The sequence below is a fragment of the Cotesia glomerata genome, linkage group LG6, assembly GCF_020080835.1.
Source record: "Cotesia glomerata isolate CgM1 linkage group LG6, MPM_Cglom_v2.3, whole genome shotgun sequence".
Lineage (NCBI taxonomy): Eukaryota > Metazoa > Arthropoda > Insecta > Hymenoptera > Braconidae > Cotesia > Cotesia glomerata.
In genome coordinates, this window is record NC_058163.1 from 21719931 (window position 1) to 21739741 (window position 19811).

At 25.2% G+C, this 19811-nt stretch overlaps 3 protein-coding genes and 2 long non-coding RNA genes across 11 annotated transcripts; 2 read left to right on the forward strand and 3 right to left on the reverse strand.

The window, feature by feature from the left end:
• The first annotated feature begins 71 nt into the window (after nucleotides 1–71).
• On the forward strand, nucleotides 72–2896 carry LOC123266869. Its single transcript, XR_006509886.1, has 4 exons — nucleotides 72–193; nucleotides 387–459; nucleotides 2417–2531; nucleotides 2612–2896. It is a non-coding gene; the product is annotated as an uncharacterized LOC123266869 (long non-coding RNA).
• On the reverse strand, nucleotides 311–1450 carry LOC123266867 (lipopolysaccharide-induced tumor necrosis factor-alpha factor homolog). Its single transcript, XM_044731309.1, has 3 exons — nucleotides 1308–1450; nucleotides 558–705; nucleotides 311–476 (listed from the first exon to the last, which is right to left on the reverse strand). The coding sequence occupies exons 1-3, from the start codon at nucleotides 1324–1326 to the stop codon at nucleotides 374–376; spliced, it is 270 nt and encodes an 89-aa protein (XP_044587244.1). The 5' UTR covers nucleotides 1327–1450; the 3' UTR covers nucleotides 311–373.
• LOC123266866 (lipopolysaccharide-induced tumor necrosis factor-alpha factor homolog) lies at nucleotides 2143–10485 on the reverse strand. The gene is made up of 4 exons (XM_044731308.1): nucleotides 10224–10485; nucleotides 4445–4578; nucleotides 2763–2907; nucleotides 2143–2367 (listed from the first exon to the last, which is right to left on the reverse strand). The coding sequence occupies exons 2-4, from the start codon at nucleotides 4554–4556 to the stop codon at nucleotides 2265–2267; spliced, it is 360 nt and encodes a 119-aa protein (XP_044587243.1). The 5' UTR covers nucleotides 4557–4578; nucleotides 10224–10485; the 3' UTR covers nucleotides 2143–2264.
• Nucleotides 4547–9909, forward strand: LOC123266870. The gene is made up of 3 exons (XR_006509887.1): nucleotides 4547–4683; nucleotides 8310–8378; nucleotides 9726–9909. It is a non-coding gene; the product is annotated as an uncharacterized LOC123266870 (long non-coding RNA).
• Nucleotides 10486–12134: 1649 nt separating the features above from the next.
• LOC123266627 (coronin-6) lies at nucleotides 12135–19727 on the reverse strand. 7 transcript variants are annotated; one of them, XM_044730954.1, is made up of 6 exons: nucleotides 17306–17521; nucleotides 16896–17106; nucleotides 14907–15388; nucleotides 13555–13933; nucleotides 13231–13467; nucleotides 12135–12889 (listed from the first exon to the last, which is right to left on the reverse strand). In XM_044730954.1, exons 2-6 carry the CDS (start codon nucleotides 17091–17093, stop codon nucleotides 12698–12700), a joined length of 1488 nt encoding a protein of 495 aa, XP_044586889.1. In that variant the 5' UTR covers nucleotides 17094–17106; nucleotides 17306–17521; the 3' UTR covers nucleotides 12135–12697. The 7 variants fall into 7 exon arrangements, with proteins under 7 accessions (XP_044586889.1, XP_044586888.1, XP_044586885.1 ...); XM_044730953.1 differs by having other exon boundaries at nucleotides 17282–17521; XM_044730950.1 differs by having other exon boundaries at nucleotides 17193–17521.
• Nucleotides 19728–19811: the final 84 nt, after the last annotated feature.

Sequence of the window (19811 nt, forward strand, 5' to 3'; positions counted from 1 at the left end):
AACAATGAACGTATAAAAATAAACTATTTAATTCAACAGACGCAGATGCTCGAACGTCTGCGCTCAATCGCAATTAGAAGCCAACTGATGTTCGCGGTATGAATACTATGTCATCGGGCTATTTTTACACATCATTGCAATTGCAGTTATCACTTAATATCAACAATATAAAATTGATGCTGAACATTCTGTGGTAAAAAATAAGACGTCATTTTTTTAACCATATAAATTATAAAATTATTTTATTTGCATATTTAAGATAACGGTATCTTTTCTTCTTTTTTTATTATATAATCTAGTGTGTGTTTTGTTTATTACAGATACTTATTACAGTGAAGCGTAGATGAAGCTGAATGATAAATATGTTTTTTTTTTAATTTTCACAGGTTCCAAGGTACTGATTACAAGAAGGGCAGGTGTGTTTTTTAACCAGACAACTGTCATTGCAATAAACACATGGTAAGCAAATCCAACATCTAGAAAAAAATTTTTTTTTATTGGTAATATAATTGTTATAATTAAATGAAAAAAAATTTAATTTAATTTAATTAACTTACTGGAAAATACATAGTAATAGAGCAATTAGATGCGTTTTAGTGTTTGCTTCAGTTTCAACTTTTGTTGAAATATCTGCGTGACAATGTGGACAATTTATTCGCATTGATTCCGAGCCATAATTTATATTTTGCTGGATTAAAGTAACACCTAAAAAAATTTTTTTAAATTATTATTAAGCTTGTCAAAAAAGAAAAAAAAAAAAAAAAAAAATAATAATAATAATAATAATAATAACTTATGTTTAAAAATTTTAAGAATTTATTATTATTATTATTATTAATTTTTTGTCAAAATATAATAATAATAATAATAATTTCTGTTTAAAATTTTTAAAAAATTATGATTAATTTTTTTTTTAATTTTGTTTTGTAATATTTAAAATATTTAATTTCTATCCTTGTCTCTAAAATTAACTAGCTTTATTGTTCAAATAAGTGCAAGGTAAAATGTATTTAATAATAATAGTAACAATAATAACATATGTTGCTGCTAGAAAATATATTTAGTCGTAAATAAATCTTTCGCTAAGTATACTTCACGTACACTAACCGCATTCATTAATTCAATTTCTAGTTATAAAAGAACTATTTCCAAGAAAATAAAGCTTGATTCTTGGTAATTACTGCAGTATTATAAATAAAGCTTGTTAAGAATTATTATTCGTTTGTTTATTTATCAAACTAGCGGTGACGTGTCTAAATTTAAAGCAAATAAGAGTAAGAAGAAAATAAAAAATAAAGTTATTGTACCTGGTGCTTGATTGTTCATGTTTTGTAAATATTTTTTGAATTTAAAATATTTTTTATTTGTAAACGTAGACCGAAGTGCTCGATATCAGCTATACAGACTGACTGATGGGAATCGTGTAGATAAATTCCTTGGGCTATTTATACTCTTTTTATTTATTACTATTATTATTATTGTTTCCGCTTATCTTGATGGTAACTATTTTATTAATTTTTTTTATTTTTTTCAGATGAAAATTTTTTTATAAAAAAAAAATTAAAATTTAATATTCTTCATATTAAAATTTAAATTAAATATATTAAAGAAATATAAAAATAGGTTTTTAATAAAAAAAATAATGAAATAAATTTATAAATTTTAATAAAAATAAGTAAATACACACATTAAAATATTAATAATTCATTTTAACAGCATATTATTTATTTATAAAAATTTTAACAGAAAGGTGAATATTATTTTTTTAACGTGTAGTTATAAAAAATATTTTCTTTAGTTAAATAATAAATATTTATTGAAATATTTTTTTGTTCCCAGTATAATATTTATATTTGTATAATATAGAAAGTATTTGAATATTTAATAGAATCAATAAAATTACTAGGACATTGAAGGCAATTAACTCTTTGCATTAAAAACTAATTGAGTAAATGCCTGGTAATATTTATAAAGCCGTATTGGAAAAATATCTTCAGCGAAGATAAAAAACGGACATAGAAAGCTTTTAGCTTATTAAAAAAATATTCAAAATTTTTAAATGAATAATCTTAACTCTAGGCACTTAGACATAAAAAAATTAATGTCAAGTTTCTGGTATTTAAAAACTAAAAAAATAATCTAAATTATTTATCATTTATGGAAAATGAATTTATCATTTAATGGCGCAAATGCATAAGCATTTTTAAGGAATATAAATAAATTTGACAGAAAAATGGAATTATAAAATGTAAAATATTATTGAATTAATTCTCGTAGCTTCCGAGGTATTGGCTGCATGATGGACAGTAATGTTTCTTCACCAAGCAGCTGTCCATGCAGTAAGGACACGGAGCGCAGCACCAGCATCTGAAAATTTGATAAATTATTTATTAATAATAGAAATATTTTTTTTCAGAGTAAATAAATCGGTAAAGTGAACAAAGAAGTATGATAATTGACGGTAGTAATTAAGAATTCACCGGATGTTTAGAGATGATCATAATAAGTGACATCGCATTCCAGCACGTATTGTACGTATTTTAAAATAATACCAATTAGTGATATAAAGTTATGTATGAACATTTTCTAACAGCTGTTTAATTTTTTTCAGAAGCTATTTTTAAAAGTTTTTTGTTAGTATAATGATGTCAGAGACGCGACATTTGACGCTTGACCTTTTGAGGAAATTTATGGAGCGAAATAAAAAGGTCAGTTGTTAGCTTCCAGAAGATGAGTTTTATTGTTATGGATATTTTTCTTACCCAACAAGACAAAGCAGCAGAGCAAAGAGATGAGTTTTGGTACTCGGTTCTGTTTCTACTCTTGTGGAAATATCTGCGTGACAATGAGGACAATTTAATCTCATTGTATCTGGTCCAAAGGTCGTTTGTTGGATGAAAATTACTCCTGAAATATAAGTAAGTATTAGTAAGAATTTTTGTTATTAATTAGTTTATTTAAAAAATTAAATTTATGGCTTTATAATTATTAATTAATATTTTTAATATTCAATTTTTGGAAGTTACTATTATTATTATAAATAATTAAGAAATGACGTATCTTGTCAACTATTGACATTTTTAAAGATATAAGCTCATCCTGATGTTACACTCATCGAGACCTTTCATTTGAGTACCCACATCAATTTTTCATATATTTATATATATCATATATATGTATATATATGAAAAATATATCAAAAATGCATGTGGGTACTCAAATAAAAGCTCTTGATGAGTGTAACATCGGGATGAGCTTACATCTTTAAGAATATCAATAATTAAGAAATGACCTTGTATCTTGTCAACTATTGACATTTTTAAAAATATAAGCTCATCCTGATGTTACACTCATCAAGACCTTTCATTTGAGTACCCACATGCATTTTCGATATATTTTTCATATATTAATATATGTAATATATATAAATATATGAAAGGTTAATGTGGGTACTCAAATGAAAGGTCTTGATGAGTGTAATCTCAGCATGAGTTTACATCTTTAAAAATATCAATAATTAAGAAATGACCTTGTATCTGGTGAACTATTGACATTTTTAAAGATATAAGCTCATTCTGACATTACACTCATTGAGACCTTTCATTTGAGTACCCACATCAATTTTTCATATATTTATATATATTATATATATGTATATATGAAAAATATATAAAAATGTATGTGAGTACTCAAATGAAAGGTCTTGATGAGTGTAAAATCGGGATGAGCTTACATCTTCAAGAATATCAATAATTAAGAAATGACCTTGTATCTTGTCAACTATTGACATTTTTAAAAATATAAGCTCATCCTGATGTTACACTCATCAAGACCTTTCATTTGAGTACCCACATGCATTTTCGATATATTTTTCATATATTAATATATGTAATATATATAAATATATGAAAGGTTAATGTGGGTACTCAAATCAAAGGTCTTGATGAGTGTAACCTCAGCATGAGTTTACATCTTTAAAAATATCAATAATTAAGAAATGACCTTGTATCTGGTGAACTATTGACATTTTTAAAGATATAAGCTCATTCTGACATTACACTCATTGAGACCTTTCATTTGAGTACCCACATCAATTTTTCATATATTTATATATATTATATATATGTATATATGAAAAATATATAAAAATGTATGTGGGTACTCAAATGAAAGCTCTTGATGAGTATAACATCGAAACGCACTTATATCTTTAAAAATGTACAGTGCAATTTAACAAAAGTCATTATATAATAAAGCAGTTTTATTTATTTATAGTTCACTAGTTACGGCAGTCACATAGTGACTGCAAGATTGCTAGTTATTACTATTATTATTATTAAAAAGTTCAGAATAATAATAATAATAATTTAAGCTGTGAGATTATTATAATTAATTTATAAAAAATTTTTAATCAAACAAATAATAATAAAATAAAAATAATTACCAGGTCCTTGAGAAGGTGGCTGCGGAGCTCCAGCACTGTAAGGTGGTGGTGGAGCAAATCCAGGTGGAGGTGGTTGAACACCCGGTCCAAGAGGTACTCCATGTTTATCCATATTTTTTCTTCAAAATCTAAAACTGTTCAAAACAAAAATTTACTGCTGAGCAAAAAAGAAATAACAAACTTGAATAAAGTACGAATGGACTTGATAAGGCTAAATAGCAGTTAACTGATAAAAACAGGTACGCGCAATGATGTCACCAGTGCATTTAGACAGCATTATATCAGCACCTTATCATTATCGTGCTCAAGTACTGATAATAATGATTAAAGATTGTGTTTATAAAAATATTTTTTGCTCTCCGTCTTCCGTGTCATTGGCCTTGAGCCTCAGGCTGTTTTTTTTTTATTATTTCTTTTTTCAGGTTTATTTAATAGCCCCACTAATCTACATAGATAGACTTAATTACAGCATTCAAGATTTTTAATTTGCTGATGCGTAACAGCGTTATTTATATTTTGAGTGAATATTGAATGACTAAGTATTGATTTGGTGTAATAAAATATTATCTTTCTATTCGAAAGAATTCGTATCGTACAGACGTCATATGAGTCATTATTTTAATTTACTTTATAAATATGTCGTGTTTTCGTACGTGTTCACGGTATTACACATTATGACTTATGTTCAGAGAAATTGATACTCTTTACAATACTCAATAATTATTTAGTCTACTTTTCTTTTTAATCCTAGTAATTTTTATACAAAAATATTTATTAAAATATTTTAATCAGTTTGTATTTTTAAAAAATAATTTTACAAAAATTTTTTTATGATTAAAATTTTATAAATTATTTAGATAATTTCTAGCAATTATAAAAAAATATTTTTAATAATTTTTTCTTCTTTAATTAAAATTATTTATCAAGAAAAAATTTATTTTGCTTAAATTATTTAATCTAAAAATTTTTTAAATAAAATTTTTATTTCTTCTCAATTAAATAAATTAATAATTAATAAATTATAAAAGAAAATATTTAATAATTCTTTCTTCTTTAATTCAAATAATTTATCAAGAAGAAATTTATTTTACTTAAATTTAAGGTATTACCCTCGCCAGAGTCGTTTTTTTAGGATTTTTTTTAAACTTTGGCAGATAAATATTTATATAATTCTGCGTCGATTGGCGCAATTTGAGAATTTTTGACCATCTAGTTTCCGAGATATTTAATTTCAAAGTTTGAGTTTTGAACGCTCTTATACATTACGGTATACGGGATATCGAAAAGTTTACCTACAAACATTTTTATATCTTAGAAACTTTTCTTAGGATCTTTTTAAAAAACTAGAGTAACGTTAACTAACAACTAAACAATTTAAAAAAAAAAAATCATTGATAATTACCACACAGTTTCAGAGATATTTATTAATAAGTAATGAAAAATTTACCAGACTTTAGCCGAGGAGGGGATACGTTAATAAAGCTGTGGCAACAGCGCAAGTTTTGTGAGCCGCGAAAGAAGTATGAGACGCGCATGCGCTGACAAATTTGAAAAGTTTAATTTACGTTAGGTTTAATATTATAGTTATTAATTTTATTTATTTAAAAAAAATAACAATGATTATTTTATGAAAATAAGTATTTTTCTATATTTATAAAAATTCAAAAAGTTATCAATTTTAACATAATAATATTTATTAATCTTTCATAAGTTATAAAAATAATAGTCAGATGAAAAAATAAAAAAAATACTAAAATTTAAAATCAGTTAATACATCAACATAAAAAAATTAGTTACTGATTTTTCTGAAAAAACAAAACATTATTATCAATTATTTTTTTTCTATTTGTTATTTGCATAGTTATTTTCATATTTGTTAGAGATTTCTGTCGTTTTTCAAGAACTTTTTTTATGAATCGTCCTTTATAAGTCAATTTTTCAGACATTGTAATTATATTTCTGAATAAATGTATGTAAATAAATAAATAAACGCATGTGTCAAAACAGAGGTTAGTCTACAGTTAGTCCACAACACTACAGTATAACCACTATAAAATGTCTCAACGCTCACGCAGTGTTGCCAGACTTTTCAAACGATCAGTTTCTCGTTCGTGATTGGCTGAAATAAGTACATAAACAGCAAAAAGTTTTAGGCTTGTCAATAATGACTATCCAGTATGTGTACCATACACTCTAGCATAAACTTTTGACGACGGAAGTCGCGAGGGTAATACCTTAACCCTTTAGAGTCTGACCTTGAAACCCCACTCTTTGGTCTGGCGGAGCCCAATAGAATTAGAAAAAGCGCGAAACAAATGTGACAGGGCCGTATTATAAGAGAAAAAATTTCACCTGGGTGGGAAGTAAAAAATAATTTTTTTTTCAATTTTTAATTTATTAAATAATAAATATCAAAGGACTTAAATTCAAATTAAGAACAACATTTTGTCTCATTATAAATATAGTTAAGTATTTTAATTATCAGCATAATTATTAGAAAAAATATATACTAAGAAAAGTTCAAATTTCAATATCAATTCTTATAATGTGAATAATGGCCATATTTTAATAATATTTTTAATTATATTTTTATGCTTTTTCTTTTTCTTTTGGCATACTAGCGACTAATTATGAGCAATCAAATTATTTTTCAATTACATAGCAATGTATGAAATTTAAAAAATTTTTCTAACCTTACTTTCGAAGAGACTATTTCTTTACGTCAACAATACTAACTACGGCACTGTCAATGAACGCAACGCGAGATTCAAATGAGTGGAAGGGTACTCACAGGCACACTACTACTCTCACATGTCACTCATACATACTCACGGGACTCTACGATTCGCGCTCTCCCCACCAGTCTCACACGTAGACGTTTCAAGATCCTCTGACTCTAAAGGGTTAATCCAAAAATTTTTTAAATATGTGGGAGTACTTTTCCACTCTCGCAAAATTTGCGTCAACCACCCTACTCTTTGGGCCATAAAATCTCTTCCCCGGCATTCAAGGGGCTCATGACGTCACGGGACCCCAAGAACAACGCTAAGTGTTAGCAAAGGCTAACACCCTCAAGAGTCAAGGGGCACGAGGCAGACTTTCCTCAGCCTCTGAGATACACACATCTACGGGTTACTACACATCATATTTTCCTTTACTTAACGTATCGTATTATTGTAACCGCGGAGTACCATCCTGACATTAATACTTATACACGAACTTAATCTATTGTATCGTTTTACTGATAACTATATTCTACGGGATTGATTAATTATTGTGAAACTTTATTAACTTCATTCGAACATTGTAAAGAGTATAGTTATAACTTGAATAAATTATTAAACTAAAGAAATAGATTGCTACAAATAAAATTTTTATTTCTTCTTATCTAAATAAATTTCAACTTCTTTTATTAAAAAAAAAAAAAAAAAAAAAAAAAAAAAACTGTTTATAAACCTCGTTTTTCCTCGTGTAAAAAAATTAATCAATAAGCAAGATCTGTTGATAAATTTTTTTCCCCTTAAAAAATCCGCATTTTAAATTCAAGGTAAAAATTAGGACCGGGTAATAAATTTCTTTACAAAATAAAATAATTGAGTTTTGGAGAAAAAAAAATAGAAAGCAGTTGACAAAGTTGGGCGTTAGCATAAAAAAAAAACTATCCTTATACACGCATGTGTTCATATATGTAAAAATAAAACTTGGGATCGATGAAATCCTGTCTGAAAAACTAACAAAGAAACCGGCCGGTTTTGCCGAGTTAACACTAAGATTCACCATATCCTCCCGTTAATCACCTAATATGCGTAATAAAACAAATAACTATCGAAAATTCCAATAATTATAATAGTAAAATTCATTCCAGGCTCTCAAGGTCTTCAAAGCAGTGGCTCTCAACCGGCATCTGATGTTTTTCCGGTAAATAAGAAGAAATGTAAATATAAACACAAATATTATTTAATGAATAATTAATAATACTGAAGTTAGCTGAACTGTCAATTTTTTTAATTTTTAAAAAATAAATTACAATAAAAAAAAATTAGGAAAACGGTTGACCCTAAAGGCCATCCCTGCGACTTCCCGCTAATTCCGTTAATACCTAGCCGCTTTTTGGAGCTCTTCGAGCTCAAAAGTACAATCTGTGTGTTGTTTTAAGCTCTCCGAGCTCAAAAAGATACCTTTTCTATGCTTTTGAGCTCTTTGAGCTCAAAAGTCTGATAGAAGTTTCATAGAAAACTATTTTTTGAATGTTCATACCGTAATAACTTTTGAATGAATGAACCGATTTTTACGCGGTTGGCGGCATTTTACGTAGTTTTTTAAGCCTTATAAATAATTTTTAAGTTTCAATTGGTCAAACTAGAAATTTCGGAGTAACTCTGAAAAAACACTTTTTTCGGTTTTCTTTCGTTCACGATATCTCTCGAACGAATCAACCGATTTTGACCGGATTGGCGGCGATAGAAGTGGTTTTTAAAGGATGAGAGATGATTAGTTTTGGGAAACAATCGGTTGAGCCGTTTAAAAGTTATCCCAAAAAAACCACTTCAGAAAAAATTTTTTTTCCTACTTTTTTTTAGATTTCTCCAAATTTCTCAAAATCTATCGCTCCGAATCGGTTCAAATTAACAGGAAATCTAAGTTTGGCGAAGCCCTTTCGAATGGCACCAACCGCGATGAAATCGGTTCAACCGTTCAAAAGTTATAAGAAGTTTACATACTTACACACACACATACATACAGACATAGTGACACCCTCGCAGGAATAGTCAGGAAAGCTTCCTAGAACCTCAAAACGTCGAGATCTGATGAAAACTCGATTTTCGAAAAACGGGGTAAAACCAATAACTTCCCGATTTTTGAAAATTTTCAATTTTCTTAGCGGGAAGTTAAAAATTATTTAAAAAATTTCCACTTAATTTTCACACGTAGAAATTTTTTTTTATAACACTTTAATTGCCAAAAATTGTTTAAAAAATTCCTACTTATAATTTTATTTAATTTTCACACGTGGAAATGTTTTTTTATAATAATTTAATTGCCAAAAATTGATTAAAAATTTCTACTTATAATTTTATTTAATTTTCACACGTGAAAATTTTTTTTTATAATAATTGAATTGCCAAAAATAATTAAAAAAATTTTATTTAATTTTTACACGTGGAAATTCTTTTTTATAATAATTTAATAGTCAAAAATTATTTAAAAAATTTTCTGTCAGTTTAAAACAACTTCGGTGTTTTAAATAATTAAAAATAACATCATTTAAAAAATATTCCAGCTTGCCAGCAAGATTTAAAGATTAAAGATCCTTGAAGGAAGTTTTGTCTGAATTTAAAATAGAAACGTGGCAACAGGTCTCATTTATTTATTATTCCAATATCTGGATTCTTGAACTATAATAAACAAATGTACTTGCTAGTGCGCAATTATGTTACGTAAAAAGCGATAAGCAAAAACAAAAATTACTCAGTTAACATTATTAATATTATTTCATTTTAAATATTTTCAATTTATAAAATTTATTCAATTAGTAGTTTAGTCACCGTCTCACTGTCTAGACATTTGTAGTCTTCTTACTTTCTCTTACAATTTATTTAATTATAACTAACTTCTCTTTCTAATGCAATTTAAATGTATTTTGTTGCAGTTCTAGGACCGTCATGTATTACTGGGTACATTGAGTCGCCGATATGGTAAGTAATTTTTACAACTCGGATTTTAATTTTTAAATCCAGATAACTAGTCTACTTTATTTATACTCCAATATAATACTTACGTGGCTCTGTTGCAAGTTCCAGGTGCGCTTCCTGGACAGAAATGTCTAAATATATGAATGAAAGTATATTACAGAGTAATATTTAACTAGGATTTATTATATTATATTATACGGATTGACGGAATGCGGAGAGACGCGTGTCTATACTGAAACTGTTCCCGCAAGTTTCTATATATTCATTATATAGCTACACTGGTGAGTCTGTTGTATGTTACATATATTTTGTACTGCCCATGCCATGACTTACTGTACTTAACTTAACTATACATTCTATACGTTATAATATTTTTTATACTTACTTTTTATTTTCTCTTTTCCGTTGGGGTCTCTATTCAATGTGAATGCAAGCATTCTTGCTGGCTATAAAAATTTAACTGGGTTTTAATAAGCGTATTGGTCCTTCAGGTTTTACCGAAATTTACCTTGAAATTTTTTTGGGTCTTATTCAAAAATTATGATCTTGAAATTAATTTAAATATTTTGATTTTTTTAATCAATAAAAATTTTAAGTAAAAAAATTAAGCTTAAAGCTTTTCAAATTTTCTAAATGTCAAATAAAATTTTTTTTTTTTATGAAATGATCCTAAAATTAATTTAAATTCTTTAATTTTTTTAATCAATAAAAATTTTAAGTAAAAAAATTAGAATTTTTTAAATTTGTCAAATTTCATTATTTAATTTTTTAAAACTATTTTTTTCAATGAAATGATCCTAAAATTAATTTGAATTTTTCGATTTTTTTTAAATCAATAAAAATTTTAAGTAAAAAAATTTTTTTTTAAATTAAACTTAGATTTATTTAAATTTTCTAAATGTCAAATTTTATCTTTTAATTTTTTAAAACTATTTTTTTCAATGAAATGATCCTAAAATTAATTTAAATTCTTTGATTTTTTTCAATCAATAAAAATTTTAAGTACAAAAATAAAAAAAAAATTAAACTGAATTTTTCATGTCAAATTTCATTTTTTAATTTTTTAAAATTATTTTTTTCAATGAAATCATCCTAAAATTAATTAAATTCTTTAATTTTTTTAATCAATAAAAATTTTAAGTAAAAAAATTAGAATTTTTCAAATTTTCTAAATTTGTCAAATTTCATTATTTAATTTTTTAAAACTATTTTTTTCAATGAAATGATCCTAAAATTAATTTGAATTTTTCGATTTTTTTTAAATCAATAAAAATTTTAAGTAAAAAAATTTTTTTTTAAATTAAACTTAGATTTATTTAAATTTTCTAAATGTCAAATTTTATCTTTTAATTTTTTAAAACTATTTTTTTCAATGAAATGATCCTAAAATTAATTTAAATTCTTTGATTTTTTTCAATCAATAAAAATTTTAAGTACAAAAATAAAAAAAAAATTAAACTGAATTTTTCATGTCAAATTTCATTTTTTAATTTTTTAAAATTATTTTTTTCAATGAAATGATCCTAAAATTAATTTAAATTCTTTAATTTTTTTAATCAATAAAAATTTTAAGTAAAAAAATTTTTAAAATTATTTTCAAAAAATTGCGTGTTTAATTTTTTATTAAATTTCTATCTGTCAATTTTTCATAATATATTTTTTATAAAAATGATCAAATATCTATTAAATCAATTTTATCGATTTTTTTAAAAAACATAGTCATGCTAATAATTAATTCATTGATAAATAATTTTCAATTTTTAAATTAAAAAACCAATTTTATAATTACATAAATTACTCTTTATAATTATAAAAAAAAAAAACCAAGTAAATTTTTTACAGTTAATCTCTCAGTCAATTCAACGAGAGATTTATTTTTTTTATTTTTTTTTTATTTTTTTATACAAATTGAGGCACTGCTTGTGCTAGAGTTATTCAATTAATATTTCACAATAGTAAATATTTAATTTGTTTAATTATTATTTTTATCATTAAAAGTTTCAAAAAATAACGTTATATATATATATAAATATATAACATTGTCATGTTAATAATGATATTATTAGCAGGTAACGAGATACTTTGTCGTTGAGCTCAACTATACATATGTATAATAATTAAAATAATAATAATTGTTAAAAATACAAAGATTCAAATAAAGTCGTCAGTAAAAACAGGTAAATAGGCACGATGATTTAACGATGTAAATACAATACAATAAATAACAAAGATCGTAGCAAAAAAATGATCGGAATATTAATTATAAGGCAACTCGGCTAACTATCTAATATTTACACGAATTATTCGTCCACGATTTTATCATTTCTTCAATTACTTTTAAACTTTTCTTTAACTTTTACTTCATTAAATATAATACGATCTTATTTCGTTATTTGTCATTAACATTTTACTCTTTAATTAATTAATTAATTTATTTATTTATTGTTATTCAGTTAAGTTAAAAGAACCACTGTTCGCTATGAAACATATTTCTTTCTCGTCAATATTTTTTTTTTTTTTAGTTTTTCCAGTAAATTTTTATAAAAAATATTCCTTATGATCATACTTCGTCGGAAGCTAAAAATTCTTTCTCTGCCGGAGACGATGATGTTTTATTGTCGTTTCTTTCTCTTTCATCTTCTTTCATTTGCAATGCAACTGCTGACTCGAGTACGCGAATTCTTCCTTCGTGCTTCACGATAACGGCTTTAAGTTTTCTTATCTCTTCAGAGAATTCTTTTATTATATCCTCCTGTTTAAAAAAAAAAAAAATTAAAATAAAATAAAATAATAAGGTCAATAAATAATAATTTATATTAAAAAAAAAATATGACACTGAAATTAGCAGACATTTGACGATTTTTTTTTTTTAAATAAAATAAGTATAAAAAATTATTTTTAAAATATTTACTTCATAATTTTTTTATATAAATTTAAAAAATAAATCTTAAGAATAAATTTAAAAAATAAATTTTAAGAATAAGTTTTAAGGATAAATTTTTTTTGTAAAAATTTTTTAGTTTAAAAAAAAATCTGAAAATTATCAAATGTCTATTAATTAAAAATAAATTATTAAAAAAAAAAATTACATACAAAGTTAGCATTATTCTGCGATGAATTTTGTGCATTAGCTCCAACTTTAGTGCTTTTACCAAGTACATTAGCTTTTTTAGTACATTTTAATTCGCTCTTAGACGCTGTAGGTTGATAACCGTCTCTAAGAGAAATTAAAATAGGTTCCGCGTCGGTACCAGCAGCCCATTCTTCAGCAGAAATTGCTGCAGTATCACCAGGTGTATCAGGATATAAATCTTCTTGAAATAATTCAGACTGTAAAAAAATAAAAAAAATTTTTAATTCAATAATTTAGTGAAAAAGTTTTAATCAATTGCAATAAAAATAAAAATATGAAGTAACCTTTCTTGGTACGGTCATCGAAATAACTTGGCAGAATCCCGAATTGTTTAAACGATAAAATCGACTAATTTCACAACTATTAACGTCACAGCCGCGTTTTGGCATCATTCCGATACCACGTTGTGGATCGGGTGTTTGGAAGGTATTGATATAATGAACGAATGGCGGTTCTGGAGTGATTTCAAAGTACCGGATAACAGAGTCGCCCTTGCCGCATAAGTAGACAAGACTGGTGTCTGGGTCATACAGAGGGAACATTACTCCATTGCTGGTGTCCAATTCAACCATAACTATTGGTTCTCCTAGCATATCTGGTGCTCGCAACGAATACTGACGCTCAGACATTTTGCTGAATCCTGTCGTGAATATTAAACCACCTCTGTAATAATCAACAATTATTAAAATTTTTTTTCAACAGTAATTATAATTATTATAATTAATTTAAGAGACATTTGATAGTTTTTAGAAGTTTTTTTATGAAACTGAAATCTGCTAATTTTTTAAACTAAAAAAAAAAAAAAACATTGTAAATACATTTTTTTATCTATATTATTAAGAGGATAAGAAAAATTTTGTATCCAAGATTGTCATATAATAAAATCGGTTTTTTCTTTTAGTGAAATTTAGTGTTATTTCAAAGGTCTTGACTTGAATTTGTGCTTTTTCAAGGTTTCATATCATTCTCACTGATAGTCAATTTATTATGATGTATTTAGGCTACATTCGAAAATTATCTATAGATACATAATTAAGAAATTACCTTGTATCTTGAGAACTATTGACATTTTTAAAGATATAAGTTCATCCCGATGTTACACTCATCGAGACCTTTTATTTGAATACCCACATCAATTTTTCATATATTTTATATATTTATATATATATGAATATATGAAAAATATATAAAAAATGCATGTGGATACTCAAATGAAAGCTATTGATGAGTGTAACATCGATATGAGCTTATATCGTTGAAAATGTCAATAATTAAGAAATGAACTTGTATTTTGTCAACTACTAACATTTTTAAAGATATAAGCTCATTTCGGTATCACGCTTATCAAGACCTTTCATTTGAGTAATCACATGCATTTTGATATATTTTTCATATATTCATATATATAAATATATGAAAAATTGATGTGGGTACTCAAATGAAAGGTGTCGATGAGTGTTACATCAAAACGAGCTTATATCTTTAAAAACGTCAATAGTTAAGAAAGTATAGTGCAATTTAACAAAAGTAATTATTCAATAAAGCAAAATTTTATTTATTTATAGTTCACAAGTCACGGCAGTCACATAGTGACTGCAAGATTGCTAGTAAATATTAATTTATAATTAAAAATTACCTTAAAAATATCGCTCTAGTAGCTTTGCTTCCTTCATGAGCAATAGCTTCCTCCAGGATTTCACCCGACCTGGGATCGACAATCCGTATTTTTTTGTCTTTACACGTAGTGACCAGCCTCGAGCCGTCCCAGTTCCAGCAGGCCGAGTAGACGACATCAGGATGGCAGTTTATTTTGACAACAGCTTCTCCGGTACCGACATTCCAAATTATCACGAGATTGTCGGAGCCTGCGGTCAGGAGGACATTGAGCGCGGTCGGGTGCCATAATACCAGGCCAACTCGTCGCTGATGGAGCTGCAAGTCGACGACCGGCTCCGTGAGCGTACGCGAAATCCCACTGTCTGGAATCTGCCAAACTTTCACCACGCAGTCCTCTGAACCAGAGGCGATAACATTGTCATTGTGTGGGCACCAGGCGATATCTAAAACAGGACCTTTGTGGCCGCCGACCAGTGGATGATCTGCGGATATCCTGCCCACCTGATAAGGATATCAATTAGTAATTCTTATCATGAATGAACCAGGGAAGTGAATAACATTATTATCTTCATTTTATTGTTATTGTTATTGTTATTTTTGAGTAAATAAATACCAGAAGTTTCAATCAACAAGTCTTTCAGAGACTTTTAAAATTTAAATGCTTGTTTTAAATTTAAATAAAATTCAAGGTATTTTAGGAATTTATTTTGATTTAAAATTAAATATTGAATTTAAAAAATTTTAAACAATTAATTTTTTATTTTTATTAAAAATTTTAATATTAAAATATTTAAAAAAAATTTCTTTCTAAATTTTTGGAGGTAAAATTTTATTTATAGAAATAAAAAAAATTTACAGATGTTTATTAATTTTAGTAAAATAATTATTTTAAAAATTCAAGATGGCAAAATTAAAAAAAAAAGATATGAATGAAATTTAAAATAATTTTTACTTAAAATTGATTTTAAATAAAATTAAAAATATCTTTTTTTAATTTTTTTATTAAAAAAAAAATAGGTAAAATTTTATTTATAAAAATAAATAGGTGAAATTTTATTTATAAAAATAAAAAAAAATGACGAATGATTATTAATTTTAGTAAAGTCATTTTTTTTTTAAATTCAAGATGTTAAAATTAAAAAAAAAAATTATAAATGAAATTTAAAATAATTTTTACTTAGCACTGATTTTAAATATGTAAAACTAAAAATTAATCTTTTTTTGATTTTTTATTAAAAAAAAAAAGCAAAATATAGTTAAAAAAAAAAACTTTTTCTTAAAAACTCGAGAAATTTAATATCTAAAAAATTCACTCTACTTTATTAATAATATCAATGATTCTTAAATTAAGAGACATCTTATCAACTTTTAGATTTTTTTTTTTTCAACACAAATTTTATCGAAAAAAATTTATTTAAAAAAAACTCGATATTTATAAGCTCAAAAAAAATAATAAATGCAATAAATAACAAAATTTTCAAGTGCCTGCTAATTTTCGTGTCGTTATTATAAAATGAAAATTAAATTAACCATCTAAAATTTTTTTTATTAAAAAAATTAATTTGTAAAAAACTATGTGCAATTTTTTTTTTAATATTTTTTAGTTCTAATTTAATAAAAAAAAAAATAATCTAAAAAAAATTCAGTGAAAAAATTCCATATGTAAAAATTAAAAAAAATTATATGTGCGAATTTTCTTATACTAATTGAGCTGTCATAAAAATTCCCAGAATTGTCAGATGTCTGCTAATTTCAGTATCATAAAATGAAAATTAATGTAGCATATATATTTAATAATTTTATAAAAAATAAATGATGGCAAAAAAATAAATGAGAAAAAAAATTTTTTTTTAATAATTTTTTCGAGCAAATTTTTTTGTTAAATAAAATAAAAAAATTGTCAAGTGACTGGTAACGTTAATGTGATATCATAAAATAAATAAAAAAATGAAAAACGTCGGCAAAGTAAAGTATTATTAATATAAAACAGGTGAATAAAATAAAATACCTTATTATGTGGCAAAACAATAAAAGCACCACCTCCAGCAGATTCAACAATGATAGCCAAAAATTTGGGGTTAACAGCACAAAAGGTAGAGTCCCAGGAGGATTTAGACACTCTGATATTGTCGTAACATTGCTCCCTTTTCAAAGATGTTCCGTAAACGTGGCGGAATTTGCTGCTACGTACCACGCGAAACGACATGTCTATTATTTACCTGAATAAAAAAAATCCATGGATATATTAATACAAACTTCAAACAATAATATATATATCAACACACACATACATACATACATATACCTATTTCTCTAAAAGCGGTATTTTAATAAAAGTCACAAGCGTAGAACTGACATAGAATATTATCGTCAGTGATCACAGTCGTAACTCACAATCACAATCGTCGGAATTCTAACCTACAAGCGCTCGAATTCGCTGGCAATAAGTAAATAATAATATCTCCAGAGAGTATTCCTCGGCCGGCTTATTTTTAAATATCTAGATACATTATTTATTAACAAATAAATGTTACGTAGCCACTTGGGGCGTGGGCGTCGCGTAGATCATCCCCTGAGACTTTTTTTATAAATAGACCTTCCAAGTTCCCCACTGCCCCGCACGCACTGCAAAATGTATCATGTATGTGAGTAAGTATTAACTATATATAAATATAAATATATTTATGTCCGTTAAAATTTTTTTTATTTCACTTTTATTTTTTTTATTAATTTTTCTTTTAACTTTTAAGTTTGATTGCGGAAAAATATGTGGGATATTAAATTGACGGGTATTATGAGGAAAGTTAACTGGAGTTAACAACTGTACATTCTGATGTACAATTTAGATTTATTTCTATGTATTGTATCAGTGTGACTACATGCACTTATGGGTTTTATGTGTTGCTAATTGCCTAGCGCGGTCTTGAATTTTTTTTTTTTTTTTTTTTTTTTATAGTTTTTTCATTTTTTTAAAAGAAAAAAAATTTTAATTTATCAGAATGAAAATAAAGTTAGCCGACATCTAAAAATTTTTATGATTTTTTTTATTAAAAAATTAAAAATAAAATTTTTCATTAAAAACTTCAAAAACTATAAGTGCAATTTTTTAAAAATATTTTTTAATTATAATTTAATAAATTAAGCAAAATAAAAAAATCAAAGATGTCGGCTAACTTTATTATTATGTTATCAAACAGTAATATTTTTATTTATTTATTTTTAATTATTTTTTCAGTAGTAAAAAATTACAATGTTTATTTTTTCTTGTTTTTTTTTTTTAATTAAAATTTCATAAAAAAAATTTTTTTTTATGATTTTAATTTTATGAAATGTTTTTTTTTTAAAATTCAATTCTATGAATTTTTTTTTTTTATTTTAATTTCATGAAAAAAAAAAAAATTTTTTTTAATTTTAATTTCATAAAAAAAATTTTTTTTTTTAATTTTATGAATTTTTTTTTTTTTAATTTTAATTTCATGAAACTTTTTTTTTTTAGTAATAATACATTAAAAATTTTCTAATAATTGTAATTATTTTTAAATTAATTTTTGACATTTATTAATTTAAAATTCAAATTATTATTTAAAGAAGAAATACAATTTTTTTTTTTTAAGTATTTAATTAAAAAAGAAAAATTTCTTTAAAGTAAAAACTAAAAATAAATATTATTTTAAAAAATTCTTAGAATTACAGACTACTAAATAAAATTTATAAATTGCTAATGAATAAATAAAAAAAAAAAAAAAGTGTAAATATTAATGAGTTTATTCTGAAGTTTGATTTGGTTATAAAGTAGGCCGTTGTTTTTGGCGGCTCATTTTAACAGGGTCAGATGGGCATTTATTCTTCTCACGTGAAATTGGACACCGAAACTTTTAAACTAACAAATTTAAAAAGACCTGGATAATAAATATAAAAGTTTTATCGGAAGTGAGTTCTATTGAAAAATAAAATTTTTATCTATACTACTCACACATCCGTCTCAACGCACACACTTAAATTTTTTTTTCCATAAATTATTAATAAACATTTCCTCGTCTTCATGGTCATTAGTTTTATTTTTAATCGTTTAAAGATTACGTACAAGCATCATTTCTTCTATAAAATTTCCAGTCACTAAATTAATTTATATTTAAAGAAGAAAAATAAAGTATGAAAAGTTAGCCGAGATTTAAAAATTCTTATAATTTTTTTCATTACAAAAAAAAAATAAAAATAAAAACAAGTGCAATTTTTAAAAAATATTTCTTCTAATTTAATAAATTAAAAAAAAATCAAAAGTCGCCTAACTTTACTAATAAAAAAAGTACTTACTTTAAAAATATATTGAAGTAAAAATCCAGAAAATTTCTTCACTAAAAATCACTCAAAAAAATCCCATTACATTGAAAATAAATCTAAGTACACAAAAAAAATTTTTTAAAACTAAAATTTAACGTGTTTCACGCATATCGTATTTTTGGCAACTATAAGTTCGCAACCCACGGGCGATTTATAATTTTAAACGTACTACGTACACATATGTAAATATATGTATATATAGAGATATAGATATATATAATAATACATATGTAAACGTATTTGCCGACTTACAAATAAAAGCTCATTCGTTCCCTCATCCTCTTAACTTAAAACTGCTCTTTACACACTCGTGGTGAATAATTTAAACAGACACCGAGTGGTGGCGCAAATGCTAACGAAAAACCGGAAACCCTCATCAAACACCTTATTTGGCAATGTTCACCCCTACTTAAAAGCTCATCCCTCAACAATCGCTTATTATTAATCTTAATCTTATAATTATCATCTTCAATTATTAAAACAAATCAGACTAACTTATTCCGCCAGACAGATATAAAATACTAACTTAGACTTATTTTATAATTAATCTATGACTCAAGTGTATAATCATCGAATATAATTA